Source organism: Stenella coeruleoalba, assembly GCF_951394435.1.
Source record: "Stenella coeruleoalba genome assembly, chromosome: 1".
Classification (NCBI taxonomy): domain Eukaryota; kingdom Metazoa; phylum Chordata; class Mammalia; order Artiodactyla; family Delphinidae; genus Stenella; species Stenella coeruleoalba.
The window spans coordinates 109,091,821-109,111,646 of NC_137169.1; the positions used below are offsets into that span (position 1 = coordinate 109,091,821).

General features: G+C 38.6%; 1 protein-coding gene across 1 annotated transcript in view; it reads right to left on the reverse strand.

Moving 5' to 3' along the window:
* The window catches only part of THEM4 (thioesterase superfamily member 4), a 38,831-nt gene that overhangs the window by 9,627 nt on the left and 9,378 nt on the right, over positions 1 to 19,826 (reverse strand). Inside the window, exons 3-4 of the mRNA XM_079929262.1 lie at positions 3,383 to 3,539; positions 2,683 to 2,793 (exon numbers count right to left, since the gene is read on the reverse strand). Coding sequence (XP_079785388.1) covers positions 2,683 to 2,793; positions 3,383 to 3,539 — 268 coding nt within the window. The remainder of the gene's footprint in view (positions 1 to 2,682; positions 2,794 to 3,382; positions 3,540 to 19,826) is intronic.

Sequence of the window (19,826 nt, forward strand, 5' to 3'; positions counted from 1 at the left end):
CGTGTTTGTCAAAAAGGCTTGAGAGTCTGCATGAACAAGGCAAAGACTTGTACAGCCCTTAGCATCTGCATCAGGACTGTTACCTCTTATGTTCCCCCAAAGTGTGTGAGGTGCAGGTGAGCTGACAGGTGAAAAGAATATTTATGCACATTCAGTGGATTTACATCCATGGATGTATGCCATTTGGGTGTTCAAAGTCCTGCATAATCTCCATAAGAACCCCCAATAATCCCCTCCTCCACACCAATAGGCAGAGAACTGTGAGGAAGCCAAACAATTCTGGAAAATGCAAGAATTATTCCCTTAACAAAATGCAAGAATTATTCCCCTAACAGAAAGGACTGATTACAGAAAAGAACCAGCTAGAAAGAAGGTGAATGTCTTGCCCAGTTGAATATCCCTGAAAGAAAACTACATAGACACTTGTCCTATCTCCTGAGAGATGTTACCTCTGCCAATTAAATGAGATGCATTTAATTGTAGGTAATCAGTAAACCAAGGCAGAATAAATATGACTAAGACAAGTAGATTTAGATACTAAATAAGGGGAAGTACTAGGTTGTAAGGACAGGTGTAGATTTGGAAAGTCCCCCGACACAGCAAGGAATCCTCAACTCCAAGAGGAGCTCAGCCTCATGAATTCAGGCTCATGTTCCAATCATCTTCAAAGGCAAAATCCTGTCATATCAAGAATCACCAGGTTGACGGATTAGAACCTACAAATTTCGCTGATATGAGTTGGTTTCTTTACAGTCTGACACAATTGCCATAAGCCTGGGGAGTTTATAAGAATGAGTTATTCCAACCTCAGGAAAATATAGGTATTGACAGCCTGAAGAAATTAATCAAACCCAGAATGAAAAAAATTTAATAGGCTAAGTGTAGCTGAAATAATAAGTTTTGTAATCACTGAGATAATTCTGCTTAGAAAAAACTACCATACTAGGCTTGTTATTTTCTTTACTGAATTAGTTAAATCTGATTATGTTTTTAATTAATGCCTTAGTATTTAAAATAATTTATGTTGTATTATTTATAAGCATGGATTTATTAATACGTCTGTGGTTGTGTTAGCTGCTGACAATGAATTTATTTGAGGTGATAGTGATAGCAGTTAAGGGACCACTTTCCCAATCTCCCTTAATGCTAATGAGATTAAATGGGTGTGCTGTGTAGTACTTCCAGGAAGTCTCTTTGAAAGAGAGAAGACAGCTCTTCCCCCCTTCCTCAATCCTGCTGTGTAGGACACGTGATGATGGCTCTTGCTGCCACTCTGGACTGTAAAAAGATGAGCTACAAAGAGCCTGCATCTCTGGGAACCAGGGAGCTGCCATACTAGATTTCTTTCACATGATAAATTTCTATCTTAAGTCATTTTTATTTTGAAGTTACTAATATTGGCAGTTGGGGAGGAGGAAGTTAAAGCAGCTGGCCTCCAATTTATTCACTGTGTGTGTGTGTGTGTGTGTGTGTGTGTGTGTGTGTGTGTGTGTGTGGTGGGGAGCAAAGAGAAACACTCCTGGGAAAAAAAAGGAGGCAAATGACCCTGTCTAATTTTTTCTCACTGGGCCTGCAGGTAAATAGACCAGGAGTTGGCAAACTATGTTTCACTGGCCAGCTGCCTGTTTTGTAAATAAAATTTTACTGGAACACAGCTATACCCATTTATTTATATATTGTCTGTGGCTGCTTTTGTGCTACAGTGGCAAGTTGACTAGTTGTGCCAGAAACTGTATGGCCTGCAAAGCATAAAACATTTATAGAAAAAGCTGTGATGACCCCTGAAATAAACTAATGATATTTGCTAGGGGGAAGAGTCCTTTTCTATAGAGTAGGATAGTAGCCCTGAGTAGGATATGCCTGGCTAAGTATTACTTAAAATATTCAATAAGTAAACCCACAATCTATGAAGCATGGCTCCCTGATGACTGCCACATAAGCCATACAACTCTCGGGTATAAAATGGAGATGTTCCTACATGCCTCCTACTGTGTGAAATAATAACCCACAGAACCTCGTTTGGAGATCTCTACTGAACTCTGTTCTGAAACTCTGTTCTGCCCTATTGCTCTCTTTCTCTGTGCCTATGCCAGTCATACTATTTGACTTAGAGATATAGCTGCATAATTGAAGAATTAAATAAGCTCATGCTGAGCTTTGTTTTTGATGGATACCAAACTTTTCTTGCTGCCCTTTTACTTCTTTGTGCGAAGTTATGTAAAACTTACGTTTTGTTATGTAGTGGATGTTGGTGCTTCACTCAGATCCCCTTCAATCCTTTTTTCACCTTTGTTTTTTGGATATTTTTCTTACAGCCTGCTTTGCTCAAACACAGTGAGCAAGAAGTACCTGGGAATTTATAGTCCCCAGGATAGCCCTTATCCTATGACAAACGTGTGAGAGAATATGAGGACTCCAGCTCCCTTGCCTGAGGTAGGGAAAATACTGAGGCACACATTTCACTCCAGAGTTCCTTACATGATCAGGCTGAAGCTACCCTTTGCAGGACTGAGCGCCTAACCTTGGGTGGCTTCTTCCCCTTCCTTGTCCTTCTTCTCCTACACCCTAGATAGTTTCCTCTGGGAGTACTTCCTTTCTTGCATAGAAATCCTTTTCTCAGTGTCTGCTGCTGGGGAACCTGACTTACGACATCTAAGAAGCAAAGAATACCCATGACTTTACCTTTTAAAATTGATGTTGAGATTGGCAGTCATGACAATTCCCCCAGGTATAGCTGCACACATACCAACAGTAGCATCAATCATTGTTGCAATGGCACCTCCATGAAGGAATCTAGTTACAAGAGGAAAAGAGAAATGTGTTCACAAGTTCTGAAAACAGCCCCTTAAGAGAGAAAAATTATCCAAGCCTCCCATATAATCTACTTCTGAAAGTTCCACTTAATTCATGTTCAATGTACTGAATGTCAAATTATATCCATGTTCTCACCTTCATTTTGTTCATAGCATAACACTGTAGTATTTGTAACAAAGCCAGGACCTAATGATAACCAGGTCACAAGCAAGCAAAAAGCTAAAATCCAATTTAGAAAATTTATATTATGTTTTTATTAAACTAACTATACACATCATTGTTTAAAAATTTAGGAAATGAAGATAAACAGAAGAAAAAGAAATTAAAAATTATAAGGCTATCTAGTGACAAACCAATATTAACATGTTAATGATACTCTCTAAAATTATACTCTTTTGCCCTATGTCCTATACTTCTGTCATTTAATAATTTACAGTAAACATCTATCCATATCAATAAACATAAATCTACATTACCACTTTAATGTCTTCATTGTAGTCCATGGATACAGGGCGATACTATAAGATAACAACCTCTTAGATCCACATTTCTAGGCTATCATTCTTACCCAGGTACCCCTTGCAGATAAGGACCTCCTTGAAACAAGCAAACTGTCCTTTTCTCATCATCATTATAGAATATCACATATTCAAAGCCCAGGCCATCCTCATAGCCTCTGGTGAAGAGCTGGGCCTGTGACAGTTGTTCTTTCACAAGCTTTGAGTCTGTAAGCAAATGAAGTGGATGGGCACATGAGAAACAGGTATGAGAAAAATACCAAGACAGAGACAAATATCTGTACCCTGCAAGAATCACAGGTCAATGGATGATTGATTAAAATGCCAACCAGGTGCAAAACTGAAGGGGCTGGGAGGGTCCCAAAGAAACAGAATACAGGATCTTTGCTCCAGTGGAATTAGTCTAACTGGGAACATAGTAAAAATAAATGAAATCAAAACAAAGTAATAACACATGGCAATCATGAAATATAGTACATAAATACAAAGGGTATATGGAATAAAATAGTAAGGTATAGACAGAAATCCTTCTTAGAATAAGTGTGATTTAAATGAAATTTAAAGAAAGTGAGTAATGTAACAGTAGAGAGGTTTTCCTTGCAGACGTGAGTTTAGCCTGAGCAGAAGATAGTTATCATACTGAATCAGAAACAGAGGCAGGTCAGTCCAGTATTCAATGTGATTATGACTCCTGAGTCTCCAACTCAGGGTTAGAACCATTAGGGCTCATGAAATCAAATTAGTGGGTTGTAGGCAGACTTTAAAAAGAAAATGAATGCTTCACATATATCCTGGATAAGTACCAGTGTGCTTATTTAGATATGTTTTTTTCAATTATACAACTGTGCACAAGTTGTGTGTTCTGGGTAGTGAGTCAAAATGTAGGTAACTTCAAAATAAAGACTGAAAGCTACTGCTGAGGGAAGGGCATGTTTGTCCTTTAATACCCGTTTTAAGATTTAATTCCCCAAACTCTTAGCTTTCTTTCACAGCTCATCATGATTTGCCATGTATAACGGTGATTCTTTTATTGATACCAAATTTACATTTACAAACTTGGAAAAGGATATGAGATGAGAAGATCTGGGAGAAGTGGGGAGGACAAGGGAGGATATTATTTAGGCCTTGAGCATCTGGGGGCAGGCACCCTGTCTCTTGGACTTTGTGTGCTCAACAACTGACAGATAGGCACATACTATATGTGCTCTAGCAGTGGTTGAGAAACTGAATGATTTGGAAGGCCAGACAAAGAAACTTAAAATTGAGAATCAGTCTTGTGGTACAGTAGAAAAGAACCTTGTTTTGGAAGGTGGGAAATTTTTCATGACTTAGCTTTGGCCTAGAATTTGCTCCCTTCTCCATACTTTATCCATACAGTGAGGAGATAAACCTAAATGACCTATAAGATCTGTTCCAACTCTAACACTCTGGGACTTCAGGATAAGATAGGCATCAAACCCTTCTAATTTTTTAGCTAGGAGTTCAAAATTTCTGGTTTAGATTACTAAACCTTGAGGTTACCTCATAAAAATGGGAAAAATAAAGATGATGGGGGAAGTCTGTTAGAAATGCAGAATATTGGGCTCTACCCCTGACCTACTGAAGCTGAACCTACATTTTAACAAGATTACCAGGTGCTTCAAATCCATGTTAAAATCTGAGAGGAACTGATCTTTTAAGACATGTGATAACACTGAAGGTAGCAGAGGAGTAACATGATCAGATCTGAAGTTTGAATCACTCTGCTAGCTGGACGAAAGGAGAGGGATAAGAAAGGTGAGTGAGAAGATCACTGAAACACTATAAAATCACAATCACCCAACTTTTCTGCTTGTGGGGTGATTTTCTCCAGTTATGTTCAGCTACGTGAGGGCCTGTGCAAATAAGAGATGGCAGATGTTTAGATTCATCCAGGGCTGGGGTTTTCCTAGATAAGCACGCTACAGAAGTTCAGATAAAAGAAGGCTATGGGGACAATGAGAAAGTAGAGGACTCAATGAACTGAAGGTATTAATGAGGCCAAAGAATTTTTTCTGTGGGGCCTTTGAACAAGTAAGCTGGAAGGAAAAAGGTTGTGGTCAGAAAAAGGATGTCTAAATGTGTGGATTTCGAGGTTGTGCACTTTCTGAAGATGATAAGGCTCAAGATGTCCTCAGGAGTGCATTGCTGGGGCTGTGCAAAAGAAAGGTCATAGGTGATGAGAAGGTAAATAAACTGAGGAGCCATGGTGTGGACGGTGGGTTGCTGAGAATGGTGAATAGAGTTGGGTAGAGAGGAAAACAGTTAACCAGGTGCTGAAATACTCAGCATATAGGGAAATGTTGGTAGATGATAGCTACAAGAAGGGGAAGTTGAGGGTGATAAAGTCGGAAAAAGTGAGATGGTATAAACCTCAAAAGGAATGGGGGTTTTCTAAGAAGGAGGGGAAATAATAATTTGAAAGCAAGTATGGGTAGCAAGGAGGACCTCAAACTCCTCCCTCTTCTGAGAGGGTCAAGTTTCCGACAAGAGACGATAGTTAGTTTGGATGAAGGGATGAGCAGAAACGTGGGAACTGAACCCTGGAAACTACTGACATTTAAGGAGTGGGTAGAAGGAGAAAGGGAAAATTGGTCAGAGATTTGTGAAAGCCAAGAGACAAAACATTTCAAGGAGAATGAGATTAACAGTTAGGTCCAGCACAGTAAGGGCTGAAAAATGCTCACAAAATATGGCAATTAGGTCGCTAGTGGCTTAAGTGAAGAAATTTCAGTAGAGCTATTAGAGTAGAAGCCAGATTGCACTGGGTTAAGGACATTCAATTAATTTTGTGAGATGATAAATAGTTAGAAGGGAATTAGTAACACAAATTACTAATTTCGCCCTTCATTTGTAAAACAGAGTTAATTCTTATTTCTCTCTATATTGGTGGTTCTATAAAGAAACTTATGAACTCTACCATTTTTCTTGGTTAAGGTAGTTTTATTTTTGTTTCATTCATTTCTTTGGCTGTGTTGGGTCTTCATTGCTGCACGGGCTTTCTCTAGTTGCGGTGAGCAGGGGCTACTCTTTGTTGAGGTGTGTGGATTTCTCATTTCGGTGGCTGCTCTTGTTGCAGGGCATGGGCTCTAGGTGCGTGAGCTTCAGTAGCTGCAGCACATGGGCTCAGTAGTTGTGGTGCTTGGGCTCAGTAGTTGTGGTTTGAGGGTCCTACAGCATGTGAGCTTCAGCAGTTGTGGCGCAAGGGCCTAGTTGCTCTGTGGCATGTGGGATCTTCCTGGACCAGGGACTGAACCCATCCCCTGCACCAGCAGGCGGATTCCCAACCACTGCGTCACCAGGGAAGCCCCTGTTTCATTCATTTCTTCAGCAAATATTGAAGTATTCAGCAAATACCATGAGGAAACTGAGGCAAAAAAAGGTAAAGTAACTTGCTCAAGGTCACACAGCTTTAAGTTGTAGAACCAGAATTTGAACCCACTCACTATATTTCAACCATGAAATTAGTTAAGTTGTCAGCTTTTGGATGGCCTCTAAAGGCGTGTGACTGAACGAGATTACCAAGAGAGTTTAGTGAAGCAAGGAGTACTAAGGATTGAGACATGGGGCACCCTAACATTGTTTGAGGACAAGGAGGAACTGGCGAAAGAAACTAAAAAGGAAGAACCAGTGAAGTAGAAGACTGTGATGTCCTGGAAGCCAAGTTCAAGGAGAAAGGAGTTATCAGCTGTGCCAAAAGCTGAGCAAGGTCATTGGTTAGGGACATGAAGGTCACTGGTGACAGTAGTTTTGATGGAGTGGTGGGAGTGAGAGTCTGCTTGGAGAGGTTTAAGAGAGACCAGGGAGAGAGAAACCCAGTTGTGGCATGTCTGTACACTGATGAGAAAGATCTAGCAGAGAGGGATATCCTTAAGTAGGCCAAAGGGATAGAATACAGTGCACCAATAGAAGGCTTGGCCTCTCATAAGAGTACGGTCAGTTCATTCATAACAGGAAAAAGCAGAACATCGGGCACAGACGCAGGGAAGAGGGTAAATGAGATAGGGGTTGCTTGGAAATTCTCTTCTGATTGCTTTTGTTTTCTGTGAAACAGGAGGCAAGGTCAGCTGAGAGTGAGGCTTCAGAAAAAGAAGGTAGGAAATAGTCATCTAGGAGAGCAGGAGAGTGAGTAGACGAGGGAAAAATGAAATATGATTGTCAGGCAATGTTAAGGGCCTACTTGAGGTCATTAAAAAAAAAAAACATTGCACAGTGGTTGAGAATCCGCCTGCCAATGCAGGGAACACGGGTTCGATCCCTGGTCCGGGAAGATCCCACATGTTGCAGAGCAACTAAACTCGTGTGCCACAACTACTGAGCCTGTGCTCTAGAATCTGTGAGCCACAACTACTGAGCCCACGTGCCGCAACTACTGAAGCCTGTGCTCCTAGAGGCCATGCTCCACAATGAGAGAAGTCACCGCAATGAGAAGCCCGTGCACTGCAACGAAGTGTAGCCCCTGCTTGCTGCAACTAGAGAAAGGCTGCGTGAGCAACAAAGACACAACGCAGCCAAAAGTAAATTAATTAACTAATTAATTAATAACAAAAAATAAACTGGTGGCTTAGGCTACCTCGGGGAGTTACTCACTTTTCCCTGGGCATCTCCCAGGTATACATGAGGTATATGTGCTAATAAACTTCTGGTTTTTCTTTTTTCTTTTTTAAAGAAAGCAACGGGCAGAAAAGAAGGCAGTCCACTGTTCCTCCCAGTTCCTATATGAGGGATCTCCTTTTTTTTGTTGTTATTAAAGTGCATTTAGTTTTTTCACAACATGTATCACCATCTGACCTACTTTGTTTTTTTTTTTAGTGGTTTGTCTCTCATCACTAGAGTGTTCACTACAGGAGGGAAGAGATTTTAGGTAAAAAAAAAAACCAAGTAGAGCATCTTAAGCAGGTTCCCTTGTGTGTGTTTCTTCCCTTCCTTCTTATCTTTCTTCGTCCTTCAAATATGTATAAGGCACTTACTATGTATCAGGTACTGTTCTAAGCACTGGAGATATAGTGGGGAATAAAACATACAAAAATCTCTGCCCTTATGAAATGTCAGCTATGAATTGGTATTTTCCATTGGCACTTGCCATCTACCTCTGCAAGGATTAAATCATGTGCTGCTGCAGCTGCTGATTTTCGACACCCCCTGAAAGGAGTTCAGCGTGGAGAGCAGAAATGAGGCATCCTGTGCTCTGGGAAAAACTGGCAGAAAAGGTCTTCAGATAGTTAGATATTTTCAGGAGCCAATTTTATGAGCCCAATTCTTGTATCTCCTCATATCTAGAAAAGCACTAAAATCCTTCACGGTGACGTCTGCTCCTTGTGACTGGCAGTAACCTTCACTAGGGACTTGCTCGATTGCATGCATGCCCCCTCCACCAAAATCACATATATACTTATCTTCCTCCCCTATCTCTTTGGAGCAGTTTTTCAGAGCTATCTGAAATGCTGTCTCCTGGGTTGCAGTCCTCATTTTGCCCAAAATAAAACTTAACTCGCAACTCTCACGTTGTGCATTTTTTTTTCAAGTTGACAGTTTTATGGCAACCACGAAGGGACCCAGAGTGGACTTCTCTCCTTCGCCTAAACTGTACGAGGAACCGGAGCCTTGGTACCAGCAGAGAGGCCCCTTGCACCCATCTGCCTCCTTGGAGAGTCCAGATGAATTTGGGTAAGTCTCTCCTGGTTCTCAGATCTCCCGTGTTGGTTGATGATCCTGAGTTTTATTTGGTAGAGTAGCAAGTACCTGCCTCCTCCCAGTTGAAAGATATGGGGTGGGGGCCCTGGTTAAAAGATACCAGGGAAATATCCACCCAGTTGAAAGATACTGGGGGAGGCTCGGTTGAAAGATACCAGGGAATACTCACCCAGCTGAAAGATACTGTGGAGGGGGAGCTGGTTGAAAGATACCAGGGTTTGCTCAGTTGTAGGAGACTGAGTGGTCTGCACTGAGTAGTTAGGTAAGAGGCCGATCTGATGCTTTTCCTCAGTTCAGCTGCCTTAATAGAATTTGTCAAGATAAAAGTGAAGATATTACATGAGAGCTTTGCTCCGAAGAAAGGGCACAAGAATCCTCCCAGCCTGTTCTGGCTTTCTCAGTCGCCTGAGAAATTTACGAGAGTGGTGGAGGCAGGGTCCTCATGCCATGCAGTGATCCCATAGGGAAACCTACTCATTAATTAAAAGGCTTCCTCATCCAGGGGCATGCATAAGAATTGGCCATTCAGTGATCTGAGCACCCGCGGTGGCGTTAGACCACTGAAGGGAGAAACTGAGACATGTTAAGAGGGCTGAAACAACTCCGGGGTGATGCCTAGAGGAGCTAAGCTCACAGCAGCACACTGGCCCACCACACAATTTCACTAGTCAATTTTATCCCTGACAAATTCAACTTAAAATGGGAGATAGAACATTCAGTTTCAAACACAGAAACAAGGGGCATCAGAAAGCCAGCCTCTGACTAACACTCCAGGCAGGTTTATGTATGTACAAAACTCATATTTGCAAATACCTACTTAATTGGGGAAATATACCAAAGGAGATCTCAACCTAAAATGACCAAATTGGGGTTCTTTTGATATTTTAAAATTAGTATTTTTGCACACACAGTTAGAAAAAAGCCAGCCATGAGATCAAACAGACTGAATGGAATGGTTACTTTGATTGGTATCTAGAAGCTTCTAAAAGAGGAAATGATAGAGTAACTTCTTTTCAGGAAACCAACAATTAATTACTTGAAACTATATCAGACCAACTTTTTAAAACCATTAAAAAGAAAGAAAAGGGGGTATCTATGAAAATTATGAACCTTCAATTGTGCCAGTTAAGTACACAATGCCAGTCGAAGGTTAACCAACCCCCATTTAATTCCCAACTAGTAGAGAAAGCTAGCTTGAAGGAAAAAAGGAACCTCAAAAAACAGAAACATATCTCTTCAGAATTCTGACCCTGAGGAACAAGTCCTACTAGGAGAACTTGATTTTCTCTCCCTGTGCCTTGAAACTAGGGCTCTCAGGAACAATTATCTTATATAGACCAGCTCTAAGTCCTGAGTCTGAGGAAAATACAGAGAACAAAGCCTTTAAAATTCTTTCTTATTCCAACTGTTAATTATAAACTAGTGAGTTTTACATTTTGATATCTGATTCATGACTAAGTTTAGAAAATGAAGCTATATAGATCTCTCGTTGTGTCTCTCTAGATATATGTATGTCTCAGTATGTGTGTCCCTTCGGATAATGCTGCTGAGGTTAATTTGTAAATGACCTCTACTTAACTGGCTTAAGAAAAAGTAAGCACTGACATTCACAGAAAGATAGACAAGATGAAAAGGCAGAGGGCTATGAACCAGATGAAGGAACAAGATAAAACCCCAGAAAAACAACTAAATGAAGCGGAGATAGGCAACCTTCCAGAAAAAGAATTCAGAATAATGATAGTGAAGATGATCCAGGACCTCGGAAAAAGAATGGAGGCAAAGATCAAGAAGATGTAAGAAATGTTTGACAAAGACCTAGAAGAATTAAAGAACAAACAAACAAAGATAAACAATACAATAAGTGAAATGAAAACTACACTAGAAGGAATCAATAGCAGAATAACTGAGGCAGAAGAATGGATAAGTGACCTGGAAGACAGAATGGTGGAATTCACTGCTGCAGAATAAAGAAAAAAGAATGAAAAGAAATGAAGACAGCCTAAGAGACCTCTGGGACAACATTAAACGCAACAACATTCGCATTATAGGGGTCACAGAAGGAGAACAGAGAGAGAAAGGACCCAAGAAAATATTTGAACAGATTATAGTCAAAAACTTCCCTAACATGGGAAAGGAAATAGCCACACAAGTCCAGGAAGTGCAGAGAGTCCCATACAGAATAAACCCAAGGAGAAACATGCCGAGACACATAGTAATCAAATTGGCAAAAATTAAAAACAAAGAAAAATTATTGAAAGCAGCAAGGGAAAAACGACAAATAACATACAAGGGAACTCCCATAAGATTAACAGCTGATTTCTCAGCAGAAACTCTACAAGCCAGAAGGGAGTGGCATGACATATTTAAAGTGATGAAAGGGAAGAACTGACAACCAAGATTACTCTACCCGGCAAGGATCTCATTCAGATTCGATGGAGAAATCAAAAGCTTTACAGACAAAACAAAAGCTAAAAGAATTCAGCACCACCAAACCAGCTCTACAACAAATGCTAAAGGAACTTCTCTTAAGTGGGAAACACAAGACAAGAAAAGGACCCACAAAAACAAACCCAAAACAATTAAGAAAATGGTAACAGGAACATACATATCGATAATTACCTTAAATGTGAATGGATTAAATGCTCCAACCAAAAGACACAGGCTTGCTGAATGGATACAAAAACAAGACCCATATACATGCTGTCTATAAGAGACCCACTTCAGACTTCGGGACACATACAGACTGAAAGTGAGGGGATGGAAAAAGATATTTCATGCAAATGGAAATCAAAAGAAAGCTGGAGTAGCAATACTCATATCAGATAAAATAGACTTTAAAATAAAGAATGTTACAAGAGACAAGGAAGGGCACTACATCATGATCAAGGGATCAAACCAAGAAGAAGATATAACAATTATATATGCACCCAACATAGGGGCACCTCAATACATAAGGCAACTGCTAACAGCTATAAAAGAGGAAATTGACAGTAACACAATAATAGTGGGGGACTTTAACACCTCACTTACACCAATGGACAGATCTTCCAGACAGAAAATTAATAAGGAAACACAAGCTCTAAATGACACAATAGACCACATAGATTTAATTGATATTTATAGGACTTCCATCCAAAAACAGATTACACTTTCTTCTCAAGCGTGCACGGAACATTCTCCAGGAGAGATCACATCTTGGGTCACAAATCAAGCCTCAGTAAATTTAAGAAAACTGAAATCATATCAAGCATCTTTTCCGACCACAACACTATGAGATTAGAAATCAGTTACATGGAAAAAAAGGTAAAAAACACAAACACATGGAGGCTAAACAATACATTACTAAATAACCAAGAGATCAGTGAGGAAATCAAAGAGGAAATCAAAGATACCTAGAGACAAATTACAATGAAAACACGATGATCCAAAACCTATGGGATGCAGCAAAAGCAGTTCTAAGAGGGAAGTTTATAACAATACAATCCTACCACAAGAAACAACAAACATCTCAAATAAACAATCTAATCTTACACCAAAAAGAACTATAGAAAGAAGAACAAACAATACCCAAAGTTAGTAGAAGGAAAGAAATCATAAAGATCAGAGAAGAAATAAATGAAATAGAAACAAAGAAAACAATAGCAAAGATCAATACAACTAAAAGCTGGTTCTTTTGAGAAAATAAACAAAATTGATAAACCATTAGCCAGACTCATCAAGAAAAAGAGGGAGGGGACTCAAATCAATAAAATTAGAAATGAAAAAGGAGAAGTTACAACAGACACTGCAGAAATACAAAGCATCCTAAGAGACTACTACAAGCAACTCTATGCCAATAAAGTGGACAACGTGGAAGAAATGGACAAATTCTTAGAAAGGTATAACCTTCCAAGACTAAACCAGGAAGAAACAGAAAATATGAACAGACCAATCACAAGTAATGAAACTGTGATTAAAAATCTTCCAACAAACAAAAGTCCAGGACCAGATGGCTTCACAGGTGAAATCTATCAAACATTTAGAGAAGAGCTAACACTGATCCTTCTCAAACTCTTCCAAAAAACTGCAGAGGAAGGAACACTCCTAAACTCATTCTATGAGGCCACCATCACCCTGATACCAGAACCAGACAAAGATACTACAAAGAAAGAAAATTACAGACCAATATCACTGATGAATATAGATGGAAAAATCCTCAACAAAATAGTAGCAAACAGAATCCAACAACACATTAAAAGGATCATACACCATGATCAAGTGGGATTTATCCCAGGGATGCAAGGATTCTTCAATATATGCAAATCAATAAATGTGATACACCATATTAACAAACTGAAGAATAAAAACCATATGATCATCTCAATAGAGGCAGAAAAAGCTTTTGACAAAATTCAACACCCATTTATGAAAAAACTCTCCAGAAAGTGGGCATAGAGGGAACCTACCTCAACATAATAAAGACCATATATGACAAACCCACAGCAAACATCATTCTCAATGGTGAAAAACTGAAAGCATTTCCTCTAAGATCAGAAACAAGACAAGGATGTCCACTCTCACCACTATTATTCAACATAGTTTTGGAAGTCCTAGTCACGGCAATCAGAGAAGAAAAAGAAATAAAAGGAATACAAACTGGAAAAGAAGAAGTAAAACTGTCACTGTTTGCAGATGACATGATACTATACATAGAGAATCCTAAAGATGCCACCAGAAAACTACTAGAGCTAATCAATGAATTTGGTAAAGTTGCAGAATAAAAAATTAATGCACAGAAATGTCTTGCATTCCTATACACTAAAGATGAAAAATCTGAAAGAGAAATTAAGGAAACACTCCCATTTACCACTGCAACAAAAACAATAAAATACCTAGGAATAAACCTACCAAGGGAGACAAAAGACCTGTATGCAGAAAAGACACTGATGAAAGAAATTAAAGATGATACAAACAGACGGAGAGATATACCATTTTCTTTTGATTGGAAGAATCAATATTGTGAAAATGACTCTACTACCCAAAGCAATCTGCAGATTCAATGCAATCCCTATCAAACTACCAATGGCATTTTTTACAGAACTAGAACAAAAAATCTTAAATTTTGTATGGAGACACAAAAGACCCCAAATGGCCAAAGCAGTCTTGAGGGAAAAAAATGGAGCTGGAGGAATCAGACTCCCTGACTTCAGACTATACTACAAAGCTATAGTAATCAAGACAACATGGTACTAGCACAAAAACAGAAATATAGATCAATGGAACAGGATAGAAAGCCCAGAGATAAACCCATGCAACTATGGTCAACTAATCTGTGACAAATGAGGCAAGGATATACAATGGAGAAAAGACAGTGTGTTTAATAAGTGGTGCTGGGAAAACTGGACAGCTACATGTAAAAGAATGAAATTAGAACACTCCCTAACACCATACACAGAAGTAAACTCAGAATGGATCAGAGACTTAAATGTAAGACCGGACACTATAAAACTCTTAGAGGAAAGCGTAGGAAGAACACTATGACATAAATCACGGCAAGATCTTTTTTGATCCACCTCCTAGAATAATGGAAATAAAAACAAAGATAAACAAATGGGATCTAATGAAACTTAAAAGTTTTTACGCAGCAAAGGAAACCACAAACAAGACGAAAAGACAACCCTCGGAATGGGAGAAATATTTGCAAATGAATCAACAGACAAAGGATTAATATCTAAAATATATAAACAGCTCATGCAGCTCAAAATTAAAAAAACAACCCAATCAAGAAATGGGCAGAAGACCTAAAGACATTTCTCCAAAGAAGACATACAGATGGCCAAGAAGCACATGAAAAGCTCCTCAACATCACTAATTATTAGAGAAATGCAAATCCAAATTACAATGAGGTATCACCTCACACCAGTTAGAATGGGCATCATCAGAAAATCTAGAAACAGCAAATGCTGGAGAGGGTGTGGAGACAAGGGAATTCTCTTGCACGGTTGGTGGGAATGTAAATTGATACAGCCACTATGGAGAACAGTATGGAGGTTCCTTAAAAAACTAAAAATAGAATTACCAAATGACACAGCAATCCCACTACTGGGCATATACCCAGAGAAAACCGTAATTCAAAAAGACACATGCACCCCAATGTTCATTGCAGCAGTATTTACAATAGCCAGGACATGGAAGCAACCTAAATGCCCACTGACAGACAAATGGATAAAGATGTGGTACATATATACAATGGAATATTACTCTGCCATAAAAAGGAATGAAATTGGGTTATTTGTAGAGATGTGGATGGATCTAGGGACTGTCATACAGAGTGAAGTAAGTCATAAAGAGAAAAATAAATATCATGTATTAACACATATATGTGGAACCTAGAAAAATGGTACAGATGAACTGGTTTGCAGGACAGAAATTGAGACACAGATGTAGAGAACAAACGTATGGACACCAAGGTGGAAGAGTGGCAGGGGTGGGGAGGTGGTGGTGGGATGAACTGGGAGATTGGGATTGACATATATACCCTAATATGTATAAAATGGATAACTAATAAGAACCTGATGTATAAAAAAATAAATAAAATTAAATTTAAAAAAAGTAAGCACAAATCAAACAATTCTAAATACAAGAGAAATTAAGCTAAATGAATTTCAGGTTCATGTGAACTGGGAAATATTCAGTATTAAATTAATATCTGGTATTAATGTTTTAAGTTTGTTGATCTAATTAATATAGACATGTTTTTAGAGTCATCAACATTAAGTGTAATACTTTTATTGTACCTAGGTGTAATATAAGCTAAATAAAACCTTGTTATATTTGTTACAAATATGTCAGCAGGGAAAGTAGCTTGATGTGAAGAAACTCTTAAGGAAAGAAAATGTAAATGAGATAGGTGCTTTTAGATAAACTCTATTAAGAATAATTATGCTTTACGACTGTCTATCTAAAATAGTCTCTCCAGGTTCTGGTAACTTGAAATTGTAGAGTTGTGCTAAATTAAGTTAAGTGATGGAAGCTTATTGAATAGCTAGGTCATTCCCAAATAAAATAAGATACTGAAACATTAATTACTGAACATTGGCTTCCTTTTACAGAGAAACAAAAGGTATTTAGGATTATAAATGAATATGTTTCGTGCCACATTCTCTAAAGAAAGCAAATGTTTTTAGAAAATATCACTGGTATTTAGGTTCACCAATCTACAGAATGCTAATGTAAAGGACAGTTCATAATTGCTTACTTAGTTTTCAAAAGAAATTAAGGTTTTAAGAGCTGAGGATTCTAATTTAAACATGTAACTAAAGTTAATAGAAATAATAAAGGAAACATTTCAGTATACAGTAGGAAAGTAGGATGTATGTTTCTAGTAAAGAAGTCATGAGGAATGGAATCGCATTTTTTTAAGGGAAAAGGAAGTAGGTCTGACTTATAGCTGGCTGTTTCTGAATGGGAAATAAAGTGATGGATACAGAAAGTCATAAAAAGGTTTGTGGAAAGGGGACCCTGAGAAAAGAGTTTTGTGCATGGTCTGGATTGACTAAGGTTAAAATAAATTTAATTGAGTAAATGAATGTTATTTATTTATTTTTTATTATTTGTTCATTTATTTTTGGCCATGTTGGGTCTTTGTTGCTGCACATGGGCTTTCTCTAGTTGCAGCGGGTGGGGCTACTCTTTGTTGTGGTGTGCAGGCTTCTCATTGTGGTGGCTTCTCTTGTTGTGGAGCACGGGGGCTCTAGGCATGTGGGCTCAGTAGTTGTGGCTCGCGGGCTCTAGAGCGCAGGCTAAGTAGTTGTGGTGCATGGGCTTAGTTGCTCCGAGGCACGTGGGATCTTCCCAGACCAGGGCTCAAACCCATGTCCCCTGCATTGGCAGGCGGATTCTTAACCACTGCACACCAGGGAAGTCCTGTAAATGAATTTCAAAAGTAAGCGGGTGCAAAACTTGAATTTGTTTTTCTCTCTCAAGAGGGCAAGATTTCTGATAATGTTGAAATGCCTTTGATAACAGATTTCAAGTTTCTTTACCTTATAAGTGATCTGTTCTGTATTTGCCTTTGGAATCTTTTATTGTTACTTGGGCTAAGTGAATAACTATTGTTTCACAGTGACTTGTGATCCTATCTGACTGAGTGTTCTAAATCCTTTTTGATATTTTTTGACAGAACTTCCTAAATCAAATTTTAATGACATCCTTTTGACCTCTAGCTAACTGTGGGATGCTTCAAAGGGCCCCTGATACATCCCAAAGAGAGATGTTAAACTAATTAGATTCATTTGGTATGTTAAATTACATGGGAAGTAATGTCAAATGAGTAATAAATCTTCTTAGGTTATATTGTATGGTAAATGTTACTAATAAAGATATCCTAGAAATTATATGGAGTTCCTAAAATTCTGATATGTCCTGGTAAAATGTTATCAGTCATAATTCTAGTTATTATCTTAAAGTGTTGTATGTCACAGTAGTAACCAAGTTTCTTTGTTAATTGCATTGTAATCAGATTTTAAACGTGCCTTAAGTTTTCTGTCATTATAGACACTTACAGTTTCACTCTAATGCCTTTGCAAAAATGCTTCTTCTTCAAGAAAACTTATAGAAAGGACTTTTGGATAAATACAAGTTTCTGACTTTCAGACCATAATGCTGAACTGGGTAAGAAATTGAAGAATTCTAATGGGAAACCTGATGGCTTCATAAGGCTGTTAACAAAAAGGATTAGTTACATAGGACTGAGTGAACTGGTGAATATGGTTGTAAATTTTATGGTTTCTATCTGAAAAATTACTGGTTTAAATCTGTGTTTTCCAGGTGTAAGGAAAACCTTCCCCTCAAACTAATTATGACTTATAGTAATTTGGTAAATTATACCTTTGTAAGCAGGATTGAAACATTTATCTTTGCTATCTGTCCGCTCCAGACACTGGAAACTCTCAGGTTGCCAGTAGCTTTATCAGATAAATTAGGAAGGCTACCTCACTAACAGGTACAGAAAACTCAAGGTATTTTGGGACCTTGAAAAGGGAGGAACTCACCTAGATCTGTTAGGTGAAATCTGTGATAAGCCGTTGGTGACTTTCTTAGCCCTGAGAGGTATTTTAAAAGTCCAGCCTGAGACTCCTTATAAAAGTTTCAGCAAGCAAAAAGCCTATATGATCAATTATAGTTATATATCATCAGGCCAAGTGTATTGAGACCAGATTTATTTTGCAAACAAATTAGTCTTAATTTGGTTATATTTGGTAGAAATGAGGGTAATTTTAGAGAGAAAAAGATGTTTCAATGGATGTTAAATCCCAGTTTTGTTAATGGAGGTCTGTATTTACTAAGACTCACTTCCAGGATAGTTCCTTGTTGCTATGTTATATTGATATAAAGTTAAATTGTATTATTAAAAGCACACTCTAAGTTTGTTTTTGAAGCTTATCTCAGTAATCTATCTTTGGATGAAGATCATTTGCCCTATGACCTGCAACCAGGGGACTATGTATATTGGAAAAGACATCATTTAAAGGACTCACTCCAACCCAGATGGAAAGGCCCTCACCAGGTACCCTTAACTAGCTCATGTGCAGCAAAACTAAAGGGATCCACTCTTGGATTCATATTTGCCACTTAAAAAGGGCTGCTGCACCGGACTGGTCTATAGAGAGGACTGCTGACCTCAAACTCACCTTAAAACACCGCTCAAACAGAGGAAACTACACTCACACCAGGATGAGAAGAAGACAACATCAGAAGCAGACAGCTTACCCAAGATGCTGGACCTGATTCGTATTATCATTTATAAAGTTTTCTTGACTTCTCAGACCTTTGCATATAAATCAAATGTTTTCTATCATGGACACGATCCTATGCTAGTTTAAAAAATCAATCCAATTGTTGGGTTTGTGGCCAATCACTTTTGTCTAGTACTTCTGGATTACCTTGGTGGATTGCTCTACTCCAAGCCTCTAATTGGATGGTCCTTAGGAAATTTATTTCAGAAGAAAGAAAGTTCAGTCCTGTTCAGGCTACTCGTGATATTACTAGATGGGATCCCCTCACCTAGACAATTAATAATACCTGCTCTGACCCTGGCCATAAAAAAATGAATTTTCCTCTAAAGTTACTCAAGCTCAATCAGAGCAACAGCAAAATTTCAGCCAAGGAATAAAAGCTCCCGCAATTATGGGATGGATTTAGGTGGTTAACACCAGGCTATGGTCATTTAAGTTTTAAGGCACCCTTTTACCTTGGGAACAATCAAATTATACTAAGGATAACCAGCGTAGTAACTAGGAAGTTGGGCTGGGAGCCTTATGGACAGTGACAACACCATTTCCCTGAAAGATAACGATTGGTACAGAACAGACTAAGTCAGGTGAGCTGAAGATATACTGGGCTGTACCTAATGGAAGTTCTTGGCTGAATTCTCACTTATGACTTTAATAATATTGCTAGCTATGTTATTTGCATTTTTCCTGTTTTACAAGATTGTTGTTTCTTGCATTACCAAATGTGTGACTGAGCCTCCAACAAAAATATATAGTTTTATATGAGATCAATGATTGTAATACTGTAACTCTAGATATGGGAAGATACGACAAGAGGGAATTTTCCTGGACCATAACAGATTAGTAAGACAGGTGGTCCAGAGTCTTTAGTTACTGTTAAAAGACCTAGTCCAGTAATAGCACACTGAGTGGCCTATCAGCAAAATCTTCACCAGACCTAGGAATGAGCCTTCCTAGCACCATGGGACAAAATGGTCATGAAATGCCTCCCAAATCATGGTCAAATTTA